At 43.7% G+C, this 25,694-nt stretch overlaps 2 protein-coding genes across 4 annotated transcripts; one reads left to right on the top strand and one right to left on the bottom strand.

Annotated features, from left to right (window-relative positions):
• rnf17 (ring finger protein 17) lies at nucleotides 1–18,440 on the top strand. Its single transcript, XM_019880789.1, has 39 exons — nucleotides 1–223; nucleotides 1,679–2,642; nucleotides 3,538–3,650; nucleotides 3,719–3,816; nucleotides 4,465–4,543; nucleotides 4,815–4,904; nucleotides 4,994–5,097; nucleotides 5,464–5,632; nucleotides 6,133–6,209; nucleotides 6,381–6,455; nucleotides 7,042–7,346; nucleotides 7,586–7,672; nucleotides 8,389–8,547; nucleotides 8,633–8,804; nucleotides 9,532–9,661; nucleotides 9,735–9,922; nucleotides 10,174–10,303; nucleotides 10,674–10,833; nucleotides 11,135–11,250; nucleotides 11,337–11,454; nucleotides 11,870–11,987; nucleotides 12,082–12,309; nucleotides 12,446–12,593; nucleotides 12,673–12,785; nucleotides 13,033–13,123; nucleotides 13,192–13,313; nucleotides 13,407–13,445; nucleotides 13,526–13,685; nucleotides 13,758–13,869; nucleotides 13,950–14,113; nucleotides 14,492–14,611; nucleotides 14,688–14,768; nucleotides 14,905–15,021; nucleotides 15,686–15,739; nucleotides 16,081–16,191; nucleotides 16,263–16,383; nucleotides 16,649–16,784; nucleotides 16,853–17,039; nucleotides 17,532–18,440. The coding sequence occupies exons 2-39, from the start codon at nucleotides 2,585–2,587 to the stop codon at nucleotides 17,631–17,633; spliced, it is 4,752 nt and encodes a 1,583-aa protein (XP_019736348.1). The 5' UTR covers nucleotides 1–223; nucleotides 1,679–2,584; the 3' UTR covers nucleotides 17,634–18,440.
• On the bottom strand, nucleotides 17,904–25,694 carry cpap (centrosome assembly and centriole elongation protein). 3 transcript variants are annotated; one of them, XM_019880802.1, is made up of 18 exons: nucleotides 25,531–25,694; nucleotides 24,310–24,644; nucleotides 23,779–24,001; nucleotides 23,528–23,624; nucleotides 23,203–23,296; nucleotides 22,513–23,070; nucleotides 21,445–22,069; nucleotides 21,059–21,191; nucleotides 20,812–20,977; nucleotides 20,602–20,733; nucleotides 20,410–20,514; nucleotides 20,248–20,335; nucleotides 19,993–20,123; nucleotides 19,806–19,883; nucleotides 19,564–19,704; nucleotides 19,405–19,489; nucleotides 19,075–19,195; nucleotides 17,904–18,690 (listed from the first exon to the last, which is right to left on the bottom strand). In XM_019880802.1, exons 2-18 carry the CDS (start codon nucleotides 24,604–24,606, stop codon nucleotides 18,498–18,500), a joined length of 3,267 nt encoding a protein of 1,088 aa, XP_019736361.1. In that variant the 5' UTR covers nucleotides 24,607–24,644; nucleotides 25,531–25,694; the 3' UTR covers nucleotides 17,904–18,497. The 3 variants fall into 3 exon arrangements, with proteins under 3 accessions (XP_019736361.1, XP_019736381.1, XP_019736370.1); XM_019880822.1 differs by having other exon boundaries at nucleotides 20,434–20,514; XM_019880811.1 differs by having other exon boundaries at nucleotides 24,310–24,633.

The following is a 25,694-nucleotide window of genomic DNA, read 5'->3' as shown; positions in this document are numbered from 1 at the left end:
CACTGTCATGTTTAACTGCCAATGAATGTGGGGCTGAAGTCGACCTAGCAATTTTCCATATTCAGAGGGAGTATCAGGAGAAAAGCTTCCAAAGCCACTTCGACACTTGTAGAAGCCAGTGTTTTGCTGCCTTTTTTTTTTTTTTTTTTGGAGTCTCGGTTAAGTATAAACAGCCATGGATTGGGGGTACGAAATCGAACCTGGAGATTTTCCGCCGCCACAGGTAACTTTTTGTTTTTCAAGGCCTTTATTAATTGGGGAGCCCACAGGTCCTATTAAGCTGCATTGCGGTTGAAGGTTCCTGGATGACATTTAAATGGAAATCCCGCTGTCACACCGGATCAATTCATTCTTTCGACCCGTAGGGGGGTTGTATGTGCGCAGGAGGGACAAAGGCACAGAAGGGAGTCGGTTCATTCGAGGGGCGATTAAGACCTTTGAGGTGCACACAAACAGATCGAGAGGAGCCGGTAAATAGCTGGATCACAACAATGCGGGCTTATTGAGACATCAGGAATTGGCCAATGAGAAGCCACCGCCTAATTAAGGGCATCATTAATGAAGTGATTTGATAGGGGGGGGTGCATGAGGATCATTGGGGGGGGGGCAAGCCCAACTGACACCCCCTCACAGCCCCTGTGGGCGGCCTGCTCATTGGTTCATTACACATAGTAAACACATGTATCGCCCCCGGCCTCCATCATGGTACACACATACACACACATTATTTAAAAAAAAACAAAAAAAAAAATCCCTCCCCACTTTCAATATGATCTTCGTCATGCTCTGGTGAAGACTGATGCATCTGCTGGAATGCGGCAAGCGAGACTGGCTGATCTGAACTAACACTCACACTTGATCTATTAAATCATTCATTTTTAATCGGTTATGGCTCTCATGCTACACTAAAAGGTGGAAAAGAGCAAGGTTGACTTATTTGAGACCATTTCTGCCATTTAGACATACGGTGGACATAAAAAGTCTTCACACCCCAGTTTAAATGCTGGGTTTTTGTGATTTAAAAAAATGAGATCAGTCTGAAGTTGTTCCACCATTCATGTGATCTGTGACGTGCACAAGTGAATTTAATTTGAGAGGAATTGAAAAAAAAAATTATTTGGAGGTCGTGTCTGAGCGAACAGATATCGAAGTGTAAAATGAATACCGTCAGTGATATTTAACCAACTGTGTTGCTCGTATCATACTGAGTGGCGAGAACCTTCCCTTGCTCACATTCAATCCCATTTCATGTTCTATGGTTATCGTCATACTTTCCCTTCTGTCTCTGTCATCATTGGTACCCTCGGCTGAAGTCTCACAAGATTTGTTGACTTCATGCATAATTTGAACTCCACTGTACAGTGAACGCTGTACAGTACAATGATTTTTCCAACACTTGACACCGATGGGGGGTGTCACACACCTTTCACTTGAGATCAACATTCATGGACCAGGTTTGAGGGGGTTGGGGGGCCATGTTGTCAACTCTGTGGAAAGGGTGCTGCTGATGTGCTGCATTCTACCGCCCCCAAACCCCCTTTTCCACCACCACCACAGGGATGAACGCCATGTGACGTTTGGCCAGACGTTCTTATTTACCTTAAATGTCTGTCCCCCCTCCCTGCTCTTCGGTGGATGTCGCTGCGAATTAAACGTAGTACTTGGATGTTTTCCTCAGGGGCAGGCGAGGATGGCAGCGTGGCTCGCATGGAGGACGCATGTGGATGCGCCACACGTGCAACTGAAAGTGGGAACAATGTAACCATGTGGAGAACAAAGAACATTAGGACTTTACAGGGCCTGACAATTTTGTTGCCCTGTTGTTCGTGGATGTTACTGTTGTGCCAGACGGAAGTGATGAAATAAAACTGAACATACATTTAGTGTACATGAATAAGTGAAGAATTCACAGTCAGAAATACTGAATGCACTGTTACTGGAAACTCTAATTTACTGGAAACATTTGTACTTTTCATTGTATCGAACCTTTTTTAGTATTTCATTTCATGCAGGTATTAAAAATTAAGTACTGTACTTTCTTAGCCATTTATGTGGCCTTTGGCACCCCGTAGTGGTTAAAAATGCAAGCGTTCCACCTTCAGGGCTGGTTTTTATTTGTTGTCATCGTGTTTCTATTCCCAAAACAATATGATTTCAAATCATTGGTTGCAATTTAAAATGGTTTCATTATGTATGGATGGCTAAGTAATATGTTGGTTTTGATTATTAAGAGTTGCATGACGTTTTGTGGACACTGAATTAATATTTTGTCCGAAAATATTATTTTTTTTCGATTGACAAAGTTGGGAATGGGCATTAAGACTGTCACTTGTGTATATTGTAACGAATTCCTCGAATAAAATAAAGTAATTTACTTTATACTTGAAAGATTTGCTATTTTATGAAATGCGTTTTCTATGAGAGGATTTTTTTATTTATTTTTTTTTTACTGGTAGCTATTTTGCGACAGTCGTGCTAATTGAGTCACGTGACGTCGCTCCGACTTCGTCACTGTCTCAGGGCTGAAATAAATCGCGGGCTTCGTCGCCGCCATTAACAAAACTACAAAAAGAAAAAGAATAAAATGGAACAACCCAACGTTATCATCTGTTACTTCTGTGGGAATTCCTACACTCTGTCAGGTATATTTGTCGACTTGTTGAAGTATTGTTACTATAAAGTTACTGTACTCCGATTCCCGGTTTTAGCGTACTATGAACAACTAGCAAGGCTCGCTACAAGTGCCGAAATATGATTAAAACTAACACCTTTGTGGTTATGAGTTTCACTGGTTAGCTGTTGAATGTCGTTTAATATGTAAGGGAAAGCAGTTTAGTTGTTTAATGACGTTCCGACGACAGAAAATGTTTGCTTCTACCCTTTCTTCGGGCCTGTTTAGAATTAACGGTACTAATTGGGTTTCGGCATGACGCCATCCCGCGGAAGTGGAGGTTGTACTAGACCCTCAAAATCTCAAGAGTTTTTTTTTTTAATTTTTTATTTTTAGATGGCATTAGATCCGTTGTACCTTGGTAAAAGTTGTTGTGAAAGTTGATATTTTTGTTCAGGTCTCTGTTATGTATAAACGGAGGGACAACGGGAAATGGAGCGATAAAATCGAGACATTAAGTCCCAAGATTTGTGAAAATAAAATGAGAACAACAAAATAATATAAAATAAATACGATTTGAAAGTTTGCAAAGATGCAGTGCAGCCAAATTGTGAAGTCAGCAGAAAATGCTCGAGGCTTGAATTTCACATATTTTTAAAGTCATTTTGCACTTGACAAAAAGAGCGTTGAATGTGCAGGGATGAATAGGCAGGAGGCGAGTGGTACCTTTGAGTCGTTGCAGTTTGGTCGTTGAATAAATGCAGTACAACGTTTTGAAATCAATGAATACTCATTTTAACATATCATGATTGCAATACCAATCAAAATAGTTGTGATTATAATGTTTGCCATATTGGCACAACCTAATGCACATCTAAGTTTCTGGTTTGCATTCTGACCAAATGGATTTTGGTTTTCTCACTCAGAGAATGAAGCTGAGGACAATCTGCCTCGTACGCTCATGTGCGGTCACATTTTCTGCACGTCGTGCCTGCAGTCCATGGAGTGTGACAATGTGATCAAGTGTCCTGAGTGTGAGGTGAAGCGACAGTGTTGGTACCATACATGTTGCCTGTGCTTGTGGTGAATGATGGCCCTCTTGCGCAGGTGGAGTCAAGCCTGCCTGAAGACGGTGTGCTGGGGCTGCAGGAGGACGCTCGCATCATTGGCCTCATCTACGCTGCCAAAATGAACAAGAAGAGAAGGTAGGGCTAGGCAATCAATCAGTTTAATCAGTTAACAAACAACAATTGGAGAAAAAAATTGAAACATTAATTCTTTACAGTATTTTTAAAAATGTTTTTTGATGCAATTAAAAGATGAATATCTTTTATCCACTGTTTTTCAAAATACTTACGAGTAACTTTAATTTTGGTGAAAAATCAGACAGCATAACCAAAATCATTTTGACATTGTTTTACGTATGACAAGAAAGGAGCTCAAAGAAAGGCAATCTCAGAGACAACTGCGCTGAACGTTGCCAAAGACATAGTGCACATTTATATGATGCTGAGCGCAGTGACTTATCCATGTCAAACTTTTGACAGCCGGTATGTGATTTCAAGCCAAGTCGCAAATGTTTTGCTGAGGTCACCTTGAGAACAGAGTGAGAGAGAGCAGATGGGAGTCCACAGACGTATGGACCAGCCAAGCCATGCAGCTTGACAGCTTGATTCATGTTAAATTGTTCAAGTTTCAAAAATCAAAATGACCTACATAGTTTGAGAAAATGTATTCATTTTTTTTCCCCCGAAGAGAAAGCATTTATTTTTTTACCATATCAGTCAAGAGAAATATTTTTATTTTTTGGGACGTTGACACAAGTTCACAGATCTCACTTTATTGTTGCTCAGGTTGAACAAATCAAACAATCGCAGGAAACTCCGAGCGTTATCCTCTGACACCAATGGCAACACCAAAGATGCAGAGCAGGTACAGTACGTGTGCTTTTAACTTCACTGATGTCAGGTTTGTTTTTATGTTTCTACAAAGTTAACATGACGACACTGACAAACAATACTCCAAGAAGAATTTCATAACAGTAAGCTGCCGTAATATGAGTTGCTTTTCACAAGGGATACATACCAAATGAACTGTATGCCTGTGATTTTTGTTGTATTGTATATTGTTGAGGCTTCACTGTACACCAAAAAAAGCGAGCCAGCCTTTAAGATTGGATGTGTCCATTAAATCTTCTGCTCAGCCGGTGACCAATGAAAAGAGTGAGAGAGCTGTGGATGAGGCGTTGGCCACCGCTGCGGAACATCTGGCCAAACTGGAGCACTTACACCAGGTGGAATAGATGCGCTTAGTTCTCCAAAGTACTGCAGACTTGTGTGGAATTGCTTAGTGGGATTTTTTTTTTTTTTTGAATCTGGGCAGACTTTAACTACAGGCCTGGTAGAACAAGTGAAGAAAGAGCAAGCTCGATTGAAGTTGGAGATCTACCACGCCGTTGACAAAGTGATACACGCCACCCATAAGTGGTACGACCGCTATGACATCAACATGACAACATCTCATTGCGTGGCTCACTTGGTCCAGACATACATCGAGAAATGCCCCATCCCGTTCAGATCTCCTTGGTCTTATGTGGAGTTTCACATCAAACGTTTCCTTTCTTGTCAGACACAAATTTGGTGCCCTCACCTCCCCCATCCTTTTTTTTTTTTAATAGTTACTAGGGTGATCGGAAAAGTCGCTAAGTTGGCAACACTAACTTTGCTTATCTGAAGTAGCTCCTCTCTGTTCACAGCCATTTGTTAATGTAAGGAGTACAGATCAGTCCAGCCCTATCTGTGCATGTCTTGCTCACTGGAGGATTTCAATGGTCATGTTTTGTATTCCAAAAGGCGTGACATGCAGCTGAGTAAGCTAAACAGACTGGATGCTCACTTCTCCAGTACCCACACTGAAGTTTGCAGGGTCAAGGCGAGGTTGGCCTCACTGGAGACTGCTGTGCAGAAAGCCAAGAAGGTGCGAAGCGTGCCCTTCCTGGAGCTGTACAGCGACTGGCAACAGGTGTGTGATATGAAATGTTTTGTGTGCCACAGCTTCTCAAACCTTTTGGGTCGATGGGAGAAAAGTTTTTCCGATGACTCGTGATCCTAACAACAATGAATTAAATATTAATTAAAACTTTAATTAAACATGGTATTCTGATTAACAATGTCTTTGTTAGAATCACCATTTTTAAAATCCATCTCAATGGGCAGCCACTTTTCGACTTAAATGGCGACTGAAAATGACATCACAGTTGCTTGGGGCACAGATAACCACCGATTCCAGCTCAGTTTGGTTATTTTTTTTCATTTTTGCAAGCTGAGCCGTGATTGGTCATTACCTGAGGCCCAAGCAGCTATGATGTCATTTTCAGTTGAAAAAAAGGGGGGCAAAATGGACCCCTCCTGAGAGTGATAAAATTAATTCAGTTTGAGAACGACTGCTGTAAACATATTTCTGACATTAGGAGTAGCGTAAATGCTACATTTTCCAATTTTTTTTTTTTTTTTTTGTGACAGATTTTGAGGACTCTACAGGCTCCTGTGGACAACCAGTCCTTCAACATGAAGTGCATCACCATGGGCTGTGGACTAAGGTTTGTAACCTTCGGACAATCAAATCAGCCAGGCAAAATAATAGCGAAAATTTACAAGCAGTAGTTACAAGTGTTGGACAGAAAATTTTGCGAGGGGAGGCGACTTCACAAAACAGCAAAGGCTCGCTGTACGTACATTGCTAACAATGTATATGTTTGTGTTTGGTGTAGTGTTAAGTTCAAGTGCCAGTTTCTGAACCAGAGTGTGGAGTTAATTCTGATGATGGATGAAGGCAAGCCAAACAAGTGAGTCCTTTTAAAATATCCTCATAGACTGGCAGGGAGCCTTCGTTCAATCAAATGCAGAGCGGTGCAACCAAGCTAATAACTCAATTGTATATTTTTACCCACCCGTCTAGGGTTAGGTGCAAAACATTAATAGGAAGGAAATCACTCTCGGTCCCCAAAGTTGTGATACATTTAAAAAAATAAATAAATAAATAAATAAAACGGTCCGAAGTAACAGGGCAACAGTGTTAAAGTAACAAAAATTACCCCAAAGGCAAAAAGGTAAGTACAAAAAAAAACACATTTATGGTTTATAAAACAAAAAGGTCTGAAAAATGGTTGAAAAACAAAAGGCAGCAAAAGTTGCCACACAAACAAAATATCTACCATAAAACTAACTAATAAATGCACAAACTAATGACTAACTATCGAAGCACGGATTCTTGAACAATAATTCACTAGGAAGTTGCCGCTTTGGTTTGAATTGGTCTTTTTAGGGTCCAACAGAGCAACCATTTGAGGAAATACATTATTCTACCTCACCATTTGATTGCTGCATTTGTCTTTTTGCCCTGTCACTCCTGTCTTGTCCTTGATTGTCTAGCCTGTCTGAGATGCCATGTCACCTCCAGCAACACATTAGCGACCTTGCCCAAAAGCCTGCCGGACATGGTCATGTCGAATCTTTAGTCAGCAGCTACAGCCACCACAGCCACAGCAAAGCCAAGAGTCCACTGAGGAGGATGAGTCAGAGGAGGATGAGCCCCAAAAGAAGGAGCCTGGCTTCTCGCTGCGCCTCTCCGAGCCCAACGCGTAGTAGCAGACGCTACCACTGCAAGACATCCTCTTCAGATAACGCCGCTGCTGATGTCGTTATTGAGGAGTTAATAGAGATGGAGGAGCAGTACGGTATGTCCGCATCTCCTTTGAGACAATTTGTTTCGTCATGAAAAAGACACTCCAGCAAAATTCAGGAAAACCCGACTCCATCGCGGGTTCGGCTTTTTCACGGATTGCTTTTGTCCTGTTAAGACTCAACTGAAAGATGTTTACAAAGATGTTGTCATGTTATATTTGTGTCTTTTGACCTTAATTGCCCTGCAGAGATGGATACAGTTTTCTGAATCTGAATCTTAAATTTTCTGCAGTTACCCCTCCAACTGGTCCCGAGTTGGCCAAGGAGAAGCGGAGGTCACGCAGGAGAGGAAGCTTGGATTTGTCCACGAGGAGAAATGGTATGAAACACACATAATGGAGCACTGTGGAACACATTTGATCAATTTTCCCCATTGGAAATGAATAGAAATGGAGTTAATCTATTCCAACTGTACTGAACAGCCCGGACATGCTCACGTAATGTATGTGGCAACAACAAAGTCGCATTAGGTTCCATGTCCACTTCTATGATTGTCACATTCTTCCTTGAACTCATGTTCTGGCCCGACTGATATGGATTTTTTTGAAGCTGATACCAATTCAGATATTAGGCAGAATAAAAATCAATAATCGATGAGTCTGCTTATTAATTGAAATCTATATATATTTATTATGGATACAATAACTTATTTTTTGCACCTTTAGCACTTAAAACAAATATGTTTTCTTGTCCCCGTCAAATAAACAATAAAAATGAAAAGTATGAATACTAGGCAGAACAATTGACTGTTTTCCAATACTTTTTTTGCATTAGCATTTGTTTAACTTAACAGAGAGAAAAATTGAATGATGTTTTTTTAATGGGGTTTGGAGGATTGTTTAAATGTCTTTGTCTTACGTTGCAATGTCCAGGTTATTTATCAATTGGACCCCCATTTATTTATTTTTATTATTCCGCTTGTTGACTTAATTACCACCGTGTTGTACTAAGCAACCAGGACGGAGATGTGTTGGCCAGGCCAGCCTTGAAAATGAATCTTGACTGGACTGGAAATGCGCTTCCTCCTGTCCCCAGTTGCTCAGTGGGTGGTGGTGACTCACGTGGTCAACCCCGCTCACTTCTACGTGCGCTATGCGGCCGAAAAGCGAGAGAGTGACATTCTGTCCAAGGAGGTCAACGCCTTCTGCAAACTGGACACCAGTTGCTTCTCCTCTGCCGACAACGTGCGAACTGGTGTGTTCATTTTTTTTTTTTTTAAATCAGTGATGGATGGTTGGAGTACATAGTTGCAAAGAAACATGTAACTGTTTCCTTCAAGGCTCCATGGTCTTGGCGAAAGGAAATCAGGGTCTGTGGTGCCGTACCAGTGTGCTGGAGGTCTTCCAAAATGGCTGCAACAGCAGTGTGGATGTCTGCCCGGTTGACCAAGTCAGCCGGATCTGCGTCTTCTTCATTGACTACGGCTTCACCAAAAGCTTGGCCATAGAAAGGTCAACTCATGTCGCCATACATTCATGCGGGGGTAGACAAAGTGACAACGACCCACTATGTTTCTTAACATTTGCTTCATCAAGGGACCTGTTGTATTTGTTGCATGTATTTATAATTTTTTTCTCCCAACATTGGTTAATTGTGTATTTTTTACAGGAACGAAATATGAATTCATTATCAAAGTTTTAATATTGAAAAAGTAGTCAATGTTATGTGAAGATCATTTTACATTGGTAGTCGCAGTTTGAGAATCCATGTTTTAATCCAAAAAAAAATCTTAATCTTTTGTGAATATGAGCGATTTTATGTAAATTGTCATAACCTTACAGAATATAGTTTTAAGAGTATGACATTATAATATTAGCCAAATAAAGTGGCAATATTGCATGAATACAAAATTATTGTCATATTCCAGGAGTAAAGTCTTAATTTTCATTAATGAAGTCATAGTTTTGAGTAATAAGTTTTGATATGATGAAAATTAAGACGTGTGCAGTCATCATTTTACTTGTACAAAATCCTAATGTTACATGGATAGAGTTGTAAGTTTATATGGCTCATAGTTTCGTGACTCATTTTTATTAAAATGCTATAACATTTAAAATATAATGATAAAAGGTAAGAGAACAAACTAAGCGACACTTGCTCTCCCCACAACACTTCTGATGCATTGTCAGGAACCAGAAACTTGTCTGGTTTTCTTCATCACTCCCTCCCATTTTGCAGGAATGTCTTGAGCACGGCGTCCTCAGTAGACGTGGTGAACAACCACCTGAGGAAGATACACACAGAGCTGGTTCGTTTTGCTCCTCAGGCCATCCGATGTTCCCTCAAGGACCTGGTTCCCTACGACCTGGTGAGTGCGTCCATCCCGCTGATTGTTGCCCACTTAAATGTCACCCCTGACGTCAACGTAAGCATGCTTCCAGACCAGGGGCTGGAGCAAAGAGGCTCAGACGGCATTCTGCCAAGTGGTGGGTTCTGCCCTCGTGGAAATGACTTCCTTTGGTCAGGACAGAGATGCCCTGCTGGTGGACCTCAGCAAAGCTCCTGTAGGACCATCCAACGACATTCCCATCTCCATCCGGGATTATCTGGTGTTCATTGAAGTGGCCAGGTGCTGCTGCCCGAAACACTATCAGAACCACTGAGCTATATTTACAAACTGAATTCTAAGATTTGGTCCATGAAATTGCCTTCATTCCCAACAGTCGATTCTAATACGATACTAATTCTATACTGCACTATGGTATTTTTTCTTATCAAAATACAAAAACATGATCATGGTGGTGTTAAGAAGTGCTCAGCTGCTTTCACACATTCTAAATATTCTTTGTCAACATTACATTATGTCATTGGCGCCGTCAGGTTTTATTATCCGGTAAAGCCGAGCAGGAAGCAGCTCAAGTACTACCCGGCCGTCCCACCCAAACTCCACACGGAGCACAGCGCAGTGGTGACACACGTCAACAGCCCCGATGACTTCTACATTCAGCTGGTACTCTTATTTTTTTTTTTTTTTTTTTGCAGACACATTTTATAAAAATTTTACGTTTTTAAACAATTGGTTAATTGATCATCGTGGAATGAATTAATACAATTTCAAAATGAGAAGGTATTATTTTCGGATAAGAGTAACATATTTCTCTTTTTCTTTCTTGATCTCTTTTACAACTTTTCCCATTTTTGTCCAAAATATAAAAATCCAATTTGGCCGTTGAGCACAAACGTTTGCCTGCCCATGTTCTAAGTGCTCCTCGATGACACCTGTCATAGTCGAAAGTCTTTCTGAATAGCTTTTCTCTGAGCAGTAGGATTGTGACGGATATTGTCCCTGCTCTCTCTTCTTCATTCGTGTGTGTGGCCAGCAGACTGACAACATGGAGTCGTCATTGCTGAAAGCCAAGCTTCAGGAGTGCTACAACGCCAAGAGTGGAGAAGGAGAACTGCTGGTTTACTGTCCCATCATCGGACAGGCCTGTGTGGCCCGCTTTGAAGAAAACGTGTGGTACAGAGCCGAAGTCATAGGTAAGGACGCTGGCGTCCTGATGCTACCTTTTGAGTGAATAAAGTTGGAATTTCACGATCATGATGTGAACATAAAAAATTTAATTATTGGAAGATTATTATTATCGCCCTAAATGAAGACAAATAGTCTTGATAGCTTGATGAGGACGTACTTTTACATGAACAAAGTTGGACTTTCATGCAACAGTAAAGTGTAGTCTTAATATTACAAAAATTAAGTTGGAATAGTTTAACAACAATCTGTACACTTTTTAAGACTGATGAGCATGCCGTTTCTAATACTACTCCAAAAAAATTTCAGGTCATCTGGGGGACAGAAAGGTGGAGGTCCGCTGCATTGACTTTGGATTTAAGACAACAGTGTTGGTCAGCGACTTGAGGAAGATAAAGGATGAGTTCTTCTCCCTGCCGGCATTGGTGACTGTGCTTGCTTGGTGTTCAACCTCATCTGTACTGCATACTGAAACGGTCCTTGTTTGTGTGCGCGTGCGTGCATCGCGTAGGCGATCCAGTGCTGCTTGTCGGACGTGCTTCCTCTGGCTGGAGAGACATGGAGCGATGCCTGTGTGAAACGCTTCTTCAGCCTGGCTCATGACAAATTCTTCACCATGGTGGTTACAGGTGAAGTGAATTTAAGCAAGTTGTCGTATTTCCACAGGATACGGACCAAGCCCTGTCGTGAATAGTGGAAAAATGTTTGTATGTTGGTAGACAGAGATACAAGTGTTAATGTTTGTATTTAACTCCCAACAAAAATGTTTTTCCTTCCATCCATCACGTGGCTCGCAGGCTTGCTGGAGCCTATCCCAGCTGATTTTGGGCAGTAGGCGGAGTACCCCCTCAACTGGTTGCCAGCCAGTTGCAGGGCACAAAAATGTTCATAATTGTCTAAATGATCATTTCTAACTCATCTTACATTAGCTACGAAAAAAATAGAAAGTGTTGGGCAACAGCGAGGATAGCGAATAGGTGGGGTTTTATTGTACTCTGCTTCAACTCGTGAACGACTTAGCTCACTTGATTGTTCTCCAAACAGAAAAATCCCCAAAGACAAAACCTCTACCCATCAAGCTGCTTGAGAGCAATCCAACTGACCTACCCACTGACATAGCCGAGGTGCTAATTAAAGAGCAGTTGGTGTGCTCCAAAAATGGGTATAATCCGGTTATTTTCTTTACGAACTATATTCAGAAATTGTGAAAAAAAAATTTCTCCCCCCATTGACTTCTATTACCTCGCTTGCCAAAGGCTTAAGACCAACATGGCAGAGGTCCCCGCCAATGACGGCGCCATATGGGACCCGCCGCTCGACCTGAGTGGTCTCGAGCCTTTGGACCCTACCGGCACAGCGGTGGAGTTCCAGCCTCGGCTCAGCCTCCCCGGCAGCCTCAAGGATGCCAAAGTGCGAGTGAGCCACATCACCTCACCTAGCAGCTTCTACATCCAGTTCATCCAAAACGACTCTCAACTTAAAAGGTAGATAGTTGGCGAGGTAGCTACATCAGCCATTTGGCACATACATACGTAGTGGTAGGGTCACTTTTTGTTGGGCAGAATTTGCGACACAGTCATTTGCTAGTTGAATTGCTGCTCTGTATTAAATATATTCTAGGTTGAAAGAGCTTCTGAATGAGGAATGTGAGCTCTTGGAGCCTCAGGACGTGGCATGGGAGCCAGACATGTTCTGCGCGGCTCACGTCAACCAAGTTTGGGAAAGAGGACTGATCTGTTCCAAGGTCTCGTCCGCTGACATCGCAGAGGTGTTCCGTCGTAGCTCGAAACTTTTCACTTATGCTAATTTCAGTGAACAGATCAGTGACTTGGTCTGCCCGGCAACAGGTGATGCGCTGTGACCACGGCAACAAGGTGAAGCTGCACGTGAGCAACCTGCGGCCACTGTCGGCTTCATTGGAGGGTTCTTTTGCTCTGGAGTGCTCGTTGACGGACATCAAGTAACACACACACACACACACACACACACATTTTCAGTGGTTCTCGAATTAATACATAAAAACAGTAAATTATTACGCTGTATCATTTTAAAAAATGTAACCTTTGTATGGGGACTGGCGTGTGGATGAAACCATTTACTCCTCCCTTCCTTAGATTTTGGCTAATTAACTGATCTGATGTGATCTTGACCCAAGAGGTTTGAGAGCTTATTTTTTCTCAATGTTTTTTTTTTTTTTTTTGTAACAGGCCAGCAGGGGGCCAACCCACCTGGACCGCCACAGCCTGCGACTTCATGCGTGACTACCTGTCAGGAGCCTCGGCTGTTGTCACCGTCCACGTTCGTCCCTTTACACCTTTAAGTTCTGCTCCTGTGGCCCGGGTTCTAACGTATTCTGCCATTGCCAGGAGATGACAGATGAGCGGCCGGTAGCCGTCACTCTGATGTGTACCCACAAGATGGGAGAGTTGGTCAGCATCTCGGACCATCTGGCCTGTAAAGGTCTCGCCCTCAGGGAGAGGAAGCCAGTGTGCGTCTCTCTTCAAACACATGCACACTTGTTACAGCAAACTCACAATGTGAATGCAATTTAGAACCAATTATACTTTGTTTTACCTTTCAGGTTAGAGAGATACGTGGAGGATTTGGCTTTCAAAGAAAGGTTTCAAGACTTACAACCCTAAGGGTGTTGAACTTGGTGGCATCCACTTTACTGAACCAATAAGCTCTGTTGTCTCGCAGCGAAATGGCCGTTCCTCCTGAAAAGCCAAGAGATCCTCAGTCTTCTGATACCAACATACAAGCTGAGACTCCTAAATGCACGGCTGCTCCTTTGCCAGCATGCCCCTCAACACCTCCCCCCCCCAGGCCCACCCCTCGCTCAGCCAGGCCCACTGAGAAGGTCCTCAAACCCCAACCGCCAACCTCGGTTAACATGACGCATGGAAGTGAATGCTGTTTGTTTTGTATGCAGGTGAAAACTGATATGTACAAACCACCAGAGCTTCCACAGCTGGGCCACAACCGCATGACCATTTCTGCCATCAGAGAGGACGGACTCATCTACGCCAGAACTGACACTGCAGGTCACACAAACAGTTTACTCTGTGAGACTTTCAAGGACCCCTAGATTCACTGTTGGTCGGTTGTTTTGTGTTGTCTTTAGGGTGTCATTTGGAGCAGCTGAGGGACAAGATCCAGCAGAGCATGAAGACGCTGCCCAATCAGAAGCCGTACACCTGGAAGACCGTACAGGGATGCGCCGTCATTGGGCCCGACATGCTGTGGTACCGGGGCCAGCTGCTGGAGGTCCAAGGGGGGCACGTCAAGGTGGGATTGTGTGTTGGCTCCCCCTGCTGGCCTTGAAACACTCTGGAATACTAATTTGGTTCAAACTGGACTGACTAACAACTGATCGTTGGTCAGTTTCACAGACTGGTTCTGAGTCAGTTTGACCTGCTTGTATCATGTCTCATTTGTGTATTGAATTAGTTTCCAGGGCCTTTACTGATCACATTATTTAATATAACCCAGATAGCTTTAGTGTTGTAATTATTTTTGAATAGTTTAGTCTATTTCTTACACATCCTTAAAATACTAATTTACTTGTTTGGGCCAGCATGAGTGAACTTTGTGTTGCCCAACACAGTCATATAATGACACCGAGCCGCTGGGTTGACGATGAAAAATACATCATGGTGGTTTCAGGTCCAGTATGTGGACTATGGCCAGGTGGAGAACATTCCGGTGGTCCACGTGTACCCCTGCCTACTGTGCGAGGACATACCTCAACTTTGCATGGCCTGTCAGCTCTACGCCATCAAGCCTGTGAGACTTAAGATTCTGTACACATGGCACCATTGCAATACTGCAGATGACAGAGTGGTGGCGTTCTTGTCCTCAGGTTGGCGACAGTTGGCATCAGGATGCCGTGGAGCTTCTCAATGAGATGCTCTTGCATCGCCGTGTGGACGTCAGCGTCCTGGTATACGCGCACACACTCACACGAGCGCACAAAGGTATGTGCTGAATGTGTGTGTGTGTGTGTGTGTGTGTGTGTGTGTGTGTGTGTGTGTGTGTGTGTGTGCGCGCGCGCGCGCACGTGCGTGTGAGGACGTTAGAAGCTGCCAACAGACCTCAGGCGTCCACTCACAGTTGAAATCTTCTTGGATGGACTGAGCCTCAACACCATCTTGTGTCAGCACAAACACGCCCTGATGGACTGGACCGCACCACCGGTGGGTGTGCCAAAATATTTTTTTTCCATGGAAACTCATTTTGATGCTGAAATGTTTTTTGTGTGGCCTAATATGGCCTTTTCCCTCGATAAGACAACGTTTTAGTGGCAGAATCGACATTTTCAAATTTTAATGTCGCTCTTTTGTTATTAAATATAGGGTATTATTTTTCACATTTTTTACAGCAAAATGTAAGGACACTGGGCCATTTGTGATCAAATGACTACTTTCCTCACTAAATAGATGACTTGTGACTGTATGTAGTGTTTTGGGGCAATCTTGGAACATTTTTTTTTTTGCTGCCAAAGGCAGATTTTTGGGGTATCATTTTAAATGGCTAAATATCACATGGGAAGCCGACCATTTCGGGCAAAAATCGACCATTTATTGGCAAACTTGAACACATCAAGTCAAAGTCTTTTTGATCCCTGATAAAAAACATTTTATCAACAAAATATTAAAGTAACACTCTCGTGGGAATAAATCACTTCCTATTTGAGCACCATTTTAATGGCTATTTAAAGCCTTATTTCAGGTTTTATGACACAAGTTTTTAATTGCAAAATATCACATTTACAAAACTGAAATGGCAAACTAGCACCTTTTCCTGATCAAATAGTTTTTGAGGCAATTCATTATTTTATTCAATTTTTTTATTCTTCAGGCACCTCCTCTGCCTCCTGACTCCATTTTGGACATCTGGGACATCGACACAGAGGTACTTTGACTGCTTATGTTGTGATCAGTGATTCTCAAAGTGTGGTTTCTCAGGCTCCTACAGGTGGTACGCCAATGAATCACTCGATTTGCATCGAATCTCAAGTTTTTTCTTTTGTATGTCGATTTGAATTTTTTTCACAAAAAAATTGGACTTCATTCTTCCTAAATTCTTTTTTTTTTTTTTCTTGCAATTTTACACTTTTCCAATCACAACCTCTGTCCGGTTTTGAAGAATTATTTTGGCTTACTACACTTTCAGTGTTGGTTGTGAACGAGGTACTTATTTTTGGGGTGATACTTGGTCTCAAAAGTTTGAGTGTCGTTGCTGTGCGTGTTGAGGGTCTGCTGGGCCCCCAGGAGGTGATGTTGGGGCCCTTCTCTGAGCCCGGCCTGCCCGAGGACGGTCAGCGCCTGAATGTCCGCGTGAGGCACCTGCAGACTCCCAATGAGGTAATCATGGCAAAAGCCTGACACTTACCGGCACGTATTCAGAAACTTCGTCATGACGTCACATGTCGCAGTTGTTCCTGTGGTGGGAGGACATGGCCCAGGAAACGGTGGACGGGGAAACTCTGGACCAGTGCATGTCACAGATCAACGCTGATGTTCCCAGTCTGCTGCCACTCACCAACTTCCCTCATGGTAATACAAAAGAAAAGGCTCAGCAACCCTAAGCCTACTTTGAAACCCTATCCTGAAAACCTGAGGTCACACATTCTGATGTCATCATGACGCCATGCTACAGTTTGAATTTGTGACCCTCCTTTGAAACTGTAACCCTCTTTCGTGTCCTTGCATTATTAGTGTTATAGCTGTGAATGTTTTGTGCCAATATAGCATTTTTAGGAATGATTAGCTCCATGGTTTTAGTGGCAAAATGAAATATGATAATTTTTGTGGTTGTCAGGCGGTCCGTGTCTGGCGGAGTACATCGATGGCAACTTCTACCGCGCCAAGATGCTGAAGATCATCAGCGCCGATCCCGTCCAGATCCTCATCCAACACGTGGACTTCGGCTCCAATGACACCGTGCCCACCAACAGGTACAAACGCATCGCGACGTTCTTCTCAACCGACGGTGGGCTCAGCGAATTTTTATGTTTCCCTCCAGGTTGCGACAGATGCCGGCCAAGCTGCTGCGCTTCCCTGTGCAGGCGCTGAAGGTGCGCGTGGCGGGCCTCAAGGCTCCCAGCACCAGCACGGAGGACCAGGTGCTGCCCTACAGCCCGCAGTGGACTGTCAAGGCCACGCTGGCCATGATCGACCTGCTGCTCGGAGACCTAACCGCCGTGTTTCAGGTAGGACATTTACAATTTGATGACAAGAAATGTGCACGTTTACAAAAACAATTTAGTAGTTTTAACGTGAAGAAACATGCAATTTGACGAAGATCCGACCATTTAATCGGCCAGATGATTCAATTGGCCGCTATTAGCTGCTTCTTTTTTTTTTTTTTTTTTTTTTTGCACTTTACAGCTTAAGACAAAGATAATAGCATTCAAACACCACTCCTCCATTAATCAGCTGATTAATCAGTTATTGGTATTTTATTCTGCCAAATGTATTTATATCCATAATACCACTCTCTGCGTCAAAATGCTATCAGTTGGATCCTAAATTTAACACAAATAAACAATTTTGCATGGAGTCTTCATTTTAGGGGATTTCAACGGGTATGTTGATTTTTTTTTTTAAAAAAAATTTCCCCATCCTGGAGCCCAATGCAGAGTGTTATAATTGTGTCGTGCTTTATAAGAAACTGCTAAGTGTCTCCTTGTCCGTTCATCCAGTGTGGGGACGCGTCCGCTGAGCCGTCCGTGTCGCTCTACAACCAGGAGGGAGAATTTGTCTTTTTGCCTCTGCTGGCCAGCGGCTTGGCCCAACATGACTGAAGGTCCATTTCACACGGTTTGTTTTGTTTTACCTTCAAGTTGCATTCACCAAGGGAAAAAGTTGTTTGACTCTGCCTTTTTTTTCCCATGGTCTTAAGAGTCCATTTAAGTTGCCACTTCGTTTAAATGGCAAAGACTTACCAAAGTCATTAAAGTGTGTTGTGCTTCATTGCATTGGGCTTTCGTGTTTACGCCAAACACGTGTGGGTGATTCATTTTTATTAGTTCTTTAAATAAAAAAATATATACAAATGTACAGATATTGTGGAAAAAAAAAGCTTCCTTTTTTTGACCATTTAAGAGTCACAGATAAGAGAAGAAGTCAACGTTGTGCTTAGGGAACATTTTAAAGTGAAAAATAGTGAGCGATGGGGGTGTAAAAGAAGTGGACACTTTGTCACTTTTGACCATAACGTTAGCACCTTTTTAAAAGCAATACTGTATTAACACATTAAGTGGTCCAGGTAAAAGCCACTCAGGAATGAGCTTGTGCATTACGTGAATAAAATTTATAATGAAGAAATTACAAAAAGAGTTGTAATATTTTAAATGTAAATCTGCTCCAAAAAAATTAATTCCATTGATAAATAAGTTGACACAAATATTGACATTTGTTAAGTTTACAAAAAATATACATGTATAATATTGCAAAATTTTTGAAGGACTTTTATTCTAAACATTTGAACGTTTTTCTTGTAGTAGCAGGGGATCATTCTTCAACATTACAACATAGTGCTAACTTTTAACATTTTTTTTCTTATCAGTGTGGCTGTAACGCTCCAAAGTGGAGTTCCAAACTGGAAAAAATAAATAGAAAAGGCTCCCTGTGTTTGGTGGCGCTCTAGAACAGTACGTGTGGCGTGTCTACTGCCGCTCGTCCGTCAGCACGTTTCCGTGTTTGTCTTTGACGCGCAGCCGTCCTCCAGGATATCGCGTCTCCTGCCGTCCGTCGGCGTAGACAGTCTTGACCGTGCCGTCGGGGTACTCTCGCCTCTTGTAGTCAGCCGTGTGCACCTCCTTCTGTCCCGTGTTGAAATGGATCTCCTTGGTGCCGTCTCTGTTGGCCACCAAGATGCCATTAGTGGCTTGAGCGCACGCTTTGCCAATTTTCAATACGTTTGAAAATGTACGGGAATGGAAAAGGTTAACATTTTACATTCATTAAAGTCAGCATTTTGCGGGAATGAAGTTATTTTATACGAAACTATAGAAATACATTTTCCATGTAATTTTGTGATAATTGTCAGGACTTTAACGAATAGAATTCTGATTTATGAGAGTAAACTAAAATTTGGCGGGAAATGAAATCAATTGTACACTAATAAATTTAGTGGGAATGAAATCTAATTTGTCTTTTTCTAATGGGTTATAATGTCATTTTTAAAAATTACAATTTTCTGAAAAATAATTCATTTTGTTGGGCAAATGTGCTCGTACGTACGTTTTGATTTGCACGACTGTTCCGTCAGTCATGACGCTCTCCTCGCTGCCGTCTGGGAAAAGGGTCTTCACCGTCTGGTCTGCAAATGTGATTTCTTTACGGCCATCTGGGAAGTGTTTCTCTACAAACACAAAATGGATGCCGCCTTGATCATAGATCTGAGACAAAATATCCGTATAGGATGGACCCGATATTATTGGAAACTGTATCATGCCTTACTAAGGAATATGATACTGCAATACATCTGATTGATATCCCCCCAAATGTATAATTTGAGAAAAAAAATACCTGTAAAATGTTTGCAATGAATATGAATGGTTGATGTCTGACCTATCTGATTGTTGGGGAAGTGCAGGACCTCCATACCATCCGGGTATGTGATGTGCGTCGTCCTGGTGTCGGCATAGTAGTACAACTAGGGACCAGAGGAGAACTATTTAAGAGCTAAAAATAGAAATAGACGGGAGGCGTGCAGTGGGCTGCACTCACCACCCTGTGGTCGGCCGTGACTTCTTTCGTGTCACCATTGAAGAAATTTACTTTGACTGTCGTGCCGTCACACGACACCTGTTTTGTGGTGCCGTTGGGATAGACGATGACACGATCGCCACCCGCCAGGACCTTCTCCACCTGGAACGCACGCAGCCATCTTGCAGTCAGCCGATTTTGCTTTCGGTTTTACAAATCCTAACGGAGTCATGAATAATTCATATTTGGTGTGAGCCCATTACCTTGCCATCAGGATGCGTGATGACTTCCTCTAAAGGTTTAGTCTCACTTCTGTCTGCTTCATTGGACTCCCACACCATCTGATGAATTGATTAGAACGGATGAACATTTGTGTGATTATTAGCTTTAAGTCTACAAATCAAAGAAAACTGAGAATTGTTATAGGATGGTCAGGATGGCATCTCTGACCGGCGAGTAGCTCTCAGAGTCTTGTTCATTGGGAGAGTTCTTTTTGGCAGCCATTTGCTTTTCCTCTGACACTTCTCTTGGGGATAAGGAAGAGGAGGACTCAGTTGTTTTTTTCAGGCTGCTCTTCATCCCTACACATACAAGTATGTCGGTTTATCTTTTCCCCAAAGCACACCAGCCTTACACTTTTTTTGTACACTTGGAATCTCACACAATTATTATCTGATCATCTGAATGCTTTGAAGATGTTTTCACCTTTACTTGCTTGTGCAGTGGAGTTGCCTCTAGGGAGCGCTGCAGCGCTGCCATGTGGAGGGCTGACACTCCTCGAGTCCAGAGGATTCTGAAGGTGTGGGGAAAAAAAATGTGTGATTTAGTTGACGAATAGTAATGTTTAGTAATGATCATCGTACTCACAGCGAATGTGACTCCTTTGCTAACAGAAGGCCCGTGTCTGACGTCTTTTTCTGTGGCTACAGAGTTCTTCAAGGCACTCAGACGAAGTTTTTCCAGCATGCGCACCTCATGTGATAAGATGGAGGAGCACTTTTAAAGAGACAGGTTAAAAAAAAAAAGAGAGACTTTCATGTGCTTTGGTCTGGCATTCACCTCGTCTCTCAGCTCGTTGTTCTCCTGGCCGAGCGAGTCGATCTGCTGGCGGAGGCGACCGTGAGTGGCGGACCAGCGACTCTCCTTCTTCCTCAGATCCTCTTGTAGGGAGCTCAGCTGCTGCTTCAGAGCCTCGAGGCAGGAAATGACATCACGTTCATTTTATTGGGACGCGAACACTTTGGTGTTGAGTGGTTAGGTTGTGTGTACCTGTATCTCCTCGCGTTCCTTTTTGTCAGGCACAGCTCGGGCAGCCGAGGCATGTTTCTCAAAGACTTTGCGTTCGCGCTGCAGCTTCCCCGTTTCTTCCCTCTTGTACTCCTCAAATCGAGCCAGCTGCTCAGCTCGCTCCTGCTCCCACGCCAGCCGCTCCTTCCTGGAGAAGCCGGCATGTTAATACAGCCACAAGGACAGTGGGGTGGTGGTGGTGGAGAGGGGGGTCTGCATCTTCCATAACCTGAGGTTCTCCTGGTTCTCTTCGTTCTCCTGTCGAAGCTTGGCCAATGCTGCGTTCTCCTTCTTGAAACGCTCAATCTCGATCTCCAGCTCCACCAGTCGCTCCCTCAACTGTGTGGACTGGACCTGCTGCTCTGTTCGAGCAGAAAACATATCCATTTTCTTTTGTGTTTGTTCTCACAGGAATTACGGTGAGCTGGAGCCAATTTTAAAACCACTAATATCTGACGATTAAATTAGCCAGCAGAGTAATCGGCCAGGCGCTAATTAAGATCCAACAAAAATGGCAAAATCAAAAAATGATCAGTGGGATTTACATTTTAGCTTTACATTGCTGGCAAATGTGCAATCTGGATTCTCTGATTACATTTAATTTCAACGTCTCACCTGGCTTGTTGTCCGTCTTGTCAGGTGGGGAGGTTGAGGTGATGTCAGGCAGAGGAAGAGGTGCATTTTGGGTCTTTGGCTTGAGCGCAGGGAACAGTTTCATCATGAGTTTGGAGTTTGGAGGAGGAGGCAGCGTAGGGGCAACATCTGACGCTTGATTGGCCGCTTCTGTGTCAACGGGTTCGATGCTGACCGCTGTATCGTCCGTCTCGTTCCACGTGGTGTCGTCATCAAACACAACTTGACCCGGTGTCGCATCTTTGTCGTCCTCCAGTGTGGAAGAGTTGTCATCTTCGTCGTCGCCAATACTGCTGAGCACGTCTTCGCTCTCGCCGTTGTCATCCTGGTAGGAGCGCTTGTCGTACGGCGGCTCCGACGGGACGGGGTAGCATACGCTGCTGGGAAAACCCGACGGGTCAACGACCCGTTCGCTCTCTTTAGCGTCGTTGTTGGCCTCTGATGAGGACTCCTCCTCATCATGGCCTTTCACGGCGCCACCGTTAATTTCGGGACTCCGCCGCTGCTCTTTGGCTGGTGGCAGCTTGATGGGTGTTGATGAGAGTCGTCTCTGGTGGAGCCCAGCCACACCCAACAGCTTCCGCTTCTCACGGTCCATCTGCAGAATCTACAGATCCCCAAAAAAAACAAAACATGTCATTGTACTGCACGGTCATGGTCTGAAAACATGTCTGGTAAAAAAAAAAAAAAAAAAAAAGCAAATCTCGATGCCTGTGAAGGCTGAAATTGGATCTCACTTTCACTTTAAGTGAAAACAGGCACAAGAGTACACAAGGAACCATCTTCAAACTCAACATCGAGTAGCTCCTTTATGTGGCAAGGAACCATCTTTTACCACTTAATTTAAAAAGGGAAGCCAGAGTATCTCGTCACATGCAAATTGGTCACCTTGGACTCCAGTTTCGGACTTTACAAGCCAGGAACCCTTATTTAGTCCCTTCAGTCAAAATGGCCAACAGTGCTACTTTTATGGTCAAGAACCACATTTGATTACTTCAAATTCAAGTCAAAATGAAAGCGAGCCTGCCAGGCGTCTGGGATCGTTGTCACCTTGCTGACGAAAGAGGAGTTGGATGAGAAGGAGAGCTCGTCCGCCGCTTGCTCCAGTAGCTCAAACTCTCCCAGCTCCATGCTCTCCAGATGGCGTTCGCACTCCCAACGGCGCAGCTTCTCCACCAAGGATGTCTCGGGTGATTCTTGCAGCACGTTGGGCAACAGTGCCCGCGCGTCTGCCTGCTTCGTTGCGGTTTTACTTTCCTCCGCTTGTTTGTTAGTCCTCACTTCCCCACCTGTGTTTTGTCTCTGGTGGCATCCCAACACTTTGGTCCGCGTTGCTTTCATCTCAACCCTGACGTCTCTTCTGTCCCTTTCGTCTCTAGGACGGTTCTCCTTGTTCATGGTGGCGGTTTTGCGCTGGACGGGAAGTCGCTGCGCCACCCCGTTCTCCGAGGTGGTGCGGGTGACGACTCTGGCCTGGCTTGATGGTTTGAGATCTCCGTTTAAGTCCTCTTTGGGAAGAGAAGACTTCCTGGTAAATCGAGACAAGCCCTCGCCTCGCCTCAGAAATGCCCGTTTAGGGGGCGCCGCTGACTGCTCTCCATCTGGATTCTGCTAACAGAATGAAACTTTTCCATTTCTGGCCCAAAAGTTGCATCACAATTTTCCTCTTTGTTGTATCTCAGATAGACTCTCTCTTTTTTCTTCTTCTTCTAAACATGGACACTTGTAGGGTTGTCTGACCTGCTGTTGCTGGGCAGATTTCAACCTCTGCTCTTCCAATCTCAGCTGCTCCTCTAGCATCTCTTCAAATGTTTGCTTGCCTGCCTGGATTGGTCTGTAAAGACACACACACACACACAAATAACACAAACACAAGAACATTTGCATATGTTTGTGTCAATTCAATGAGTTTTCACGCAGTTTAGCAATTTAAGTTCTCCCGCTTTTCAAGACTTTACGCTACGTAATAATGATGCATTCATGAGGAAAATTCATATATTCAACTATGACTAGGACAGAGATGTTATGGGCAACGAATAAGGAAAATGACTGTCCATCACCTCACCTGTCTCGTATCATTCGGTCATCTTTTCTTTTGTTGTCGTGAGTGTTGTGGTTATTGGTATTTGCTCTTGGTGTGGGAAAACCATCACGTTTTGGGCCTGCGAGACCCACACAAAAATATATTAAGATGTTGATGTCACTTTTTGTACAGTGAAGCCCCCCGTTTTTTTTTTTTTTTTTTTAAATCTGCATTATAGTGGGGGCACAAACGATGGAGCGACAAGGAACACTGTCCAACAAGAAACCACTCACCATCTTCCTCATCATGCCTTTCAGTGCTATTTTGACAGTTTTCTAGCGCTTCCTCTTCTTGGTGCCGGTGCTTTTGGGCTCCCTGGGGATGATTGGAGTGGTTGTGTCCAGGACTGGAGGCTCCCGTAGCCCTCTGCTGCTGCTGCTGCTCCTGGAGGCAAAGGAGCTGGTCCAGCTGGTCAACTTTCAGCTGCTCCTGCAAGTGCTGCTGCCACCTCCTCAGCTGCGCGAGGAAATGCAGAATATCTTATGTAAGGGTTTTGCGGCATTCAAAAAAAAAAAAACACTGACATAATCCTGCGATTGTCTGGCAACCATTTCAACCAATATATATTCCACATAACTTCAACAGAACTTTTCTGACCTGATTTGAGGCGTTTCAGGGATACAGTAGTAGTGCTTTGTCGCCATTGTAAGCATCGATAGACAATTCTAAACCTTGAAAGGGAGGGCGGCAATTCCCTGCATAGATTTTTGCTTTTGGCCCATTCAGAGATCAAACACTTGCACTTATTAACTTATTATGACTACCTGATCCAGCTTCATCGTAATGGAAACTTCCTGGGAGCTGTTGGGCGTCTCCTCCAGCCTGCCCGCCTCACTGTATCTTCCAGGTGCCCCGGAGAGGCTCTCAACATCTAGGCAGCTGCTGTCCACTGAGGTGGCAATGGGAGCAAAGTCCTCGGGCTCTGAGGGCATAGCAGCTCCCGGGGAGTCATACCGCAGAGAGCCAGGGTCCAGAATCACACCGGCCCTGGTGCTGCTTGGCATCCAGCGGGCCAAAAAGTCCGACGAAGAGTGCGGAAGCCCGGGGAGGGGAGAGGACATGATGCCGCCACTCTGTTCTTGGCTGTTCTTAATCCAGGCTTTGAGCAACAGTTAATGGTGACAGGTTAGGATTGTGGCTAATCACGCTTTGTTTTCACATGATTTCCATGTCAAGAGGAACGTACTATTGGCAACGCTTACGAGACTATTTAAAATTAGCATCACTTGTTGGAGATATTGATAGCAGTGACAGGCTTATGCATTTGGCAACTTGGCCTTCAGTGGAGCCTTAAACCATGCCACGAGGGTTTTTAATAACCACCACTCAACATGCAACTGTGCCCCATACATCATCTGGAGCAGCTCAGAAGCAATATCTTTGTAATAACATAGCATAACCCTTTTAAATAAAAGGCCTCCGACTGAGTAGAGAATCTGATTGTTGCATGGATTAACGTGTGTAGATCGCTACAGGAGTGTTTGGGTGGTAGTTTGGCTCTGGCCAACCAATCAGAGATTGCAAAAACTTCGACATCATCATGAAATTTGATTGGTTAGAGAAACCAGCCAGCACTACTGATTCTGAAGGCTCTGGGCAGATTTCATTAACACGAGAGACTAAAGTCGGATTGGACATTAAAACATCCACACGTACTGAAAGCAATGCAACCACGAAACACGCTCAGAAATAAAGAGAATATACTCTTGGGTATTAATTTAAACAATTGCAAGAAGCAAATTTTAGAATCGGGGTTGTTCCTCGGTGTTTTCCTCAGCTGGTCATTACGATCCACTGTCAATAGGGTAAACGTTTCCCGGGCCAAATGAACCTTCTACGCTGCCTAAAGCGTGAATCCTGACAGCCGTTTTGAGAATCGCAAAAATAAAAGAGAAAGGGAGCAGGGGCGCCAACAACTTCACGGAAAAAACCGATCGGCCACTTAAAAGTGGATACAAACACACGCAAGCATTGGCGAGAATTACCTTCAGCGCAAACAAGTAGAGTGAGGCAACGGCGTTTAACACAGATGTTTAAAACTCCACCACCATCCTAAAAGGGGAACTTTACAAACTTGCCGCCATATCAAAACAAAGCCCGCGACAGTGACGTAAGTGCAAACAGCGGCGGATTACTCCGATGCGATTGT

The sequence above is a fragment of the Hippocampus comes genome, unplaced genomic scaffold, assembly GCF_001891065.2.
Source record: "Hippocampus comes isolate QL1 unplaced genomic scaffold, H_comes_QL1_v1.1 scaffold214, whole genome shotgun sequence".
In the NCBI taxonomy this organism is placed as follows: Eukaryota; Metazoa; Chordata; class Actinopteri; order Syngnathiformes; family Syngnathidae; genus Hippocampus; species Hippocampus comes.
Note: the sequence above shows the minus strand (reverse complement) of the source record. Positions and strands in the feature narration are given on the sequence as shown.

Bases quoted from the DNA above. Each gene is read 5' to 3' on its own strand.
- rnf17 (XM_019880789.1), top strand. From the start codon at position 2,585: ATGGAACAACCCAACGTTATCATCTGTTACTTCTGTGGGAATTCCTAC. The intron at 10,304-10,673 runs GTACTCTTATTT...GTGTGTGGCCAG, and splicing joins ATGACTTCTACATTCAGCTG to CAGACTGACAACATGGAGTC. The intron at 14,769-14,904 runs GTATACGCGCAC...TGAGGACGTTAG, and splicing joins GTGTGGACGTCAGCGTCCTG to AAGCTGCCAACAGACCTCAG.
- cpap (XM_019880802.1), bottom strand. From the start codon at position 24,606: ATGTCCTCTCCCCTCCCCGGGCTTCCGCACTCTTCGTCGGACTTTTTG. The intron at 19,705-19,805 runs GTAATGGGCTCA...CGTGCGTTCCAG, and splicing joins TCACGCATCCTGATGGCAAG to GTGGAGAAGGTCCTGGCGGG. The intron at 19,196-19,404 runs GTCAGACATCAA...TTGTGTTTGTAG, and splicing joins CTTCCCCAACAATCAGATAG to AGAAACACTTCCCAGATGGC.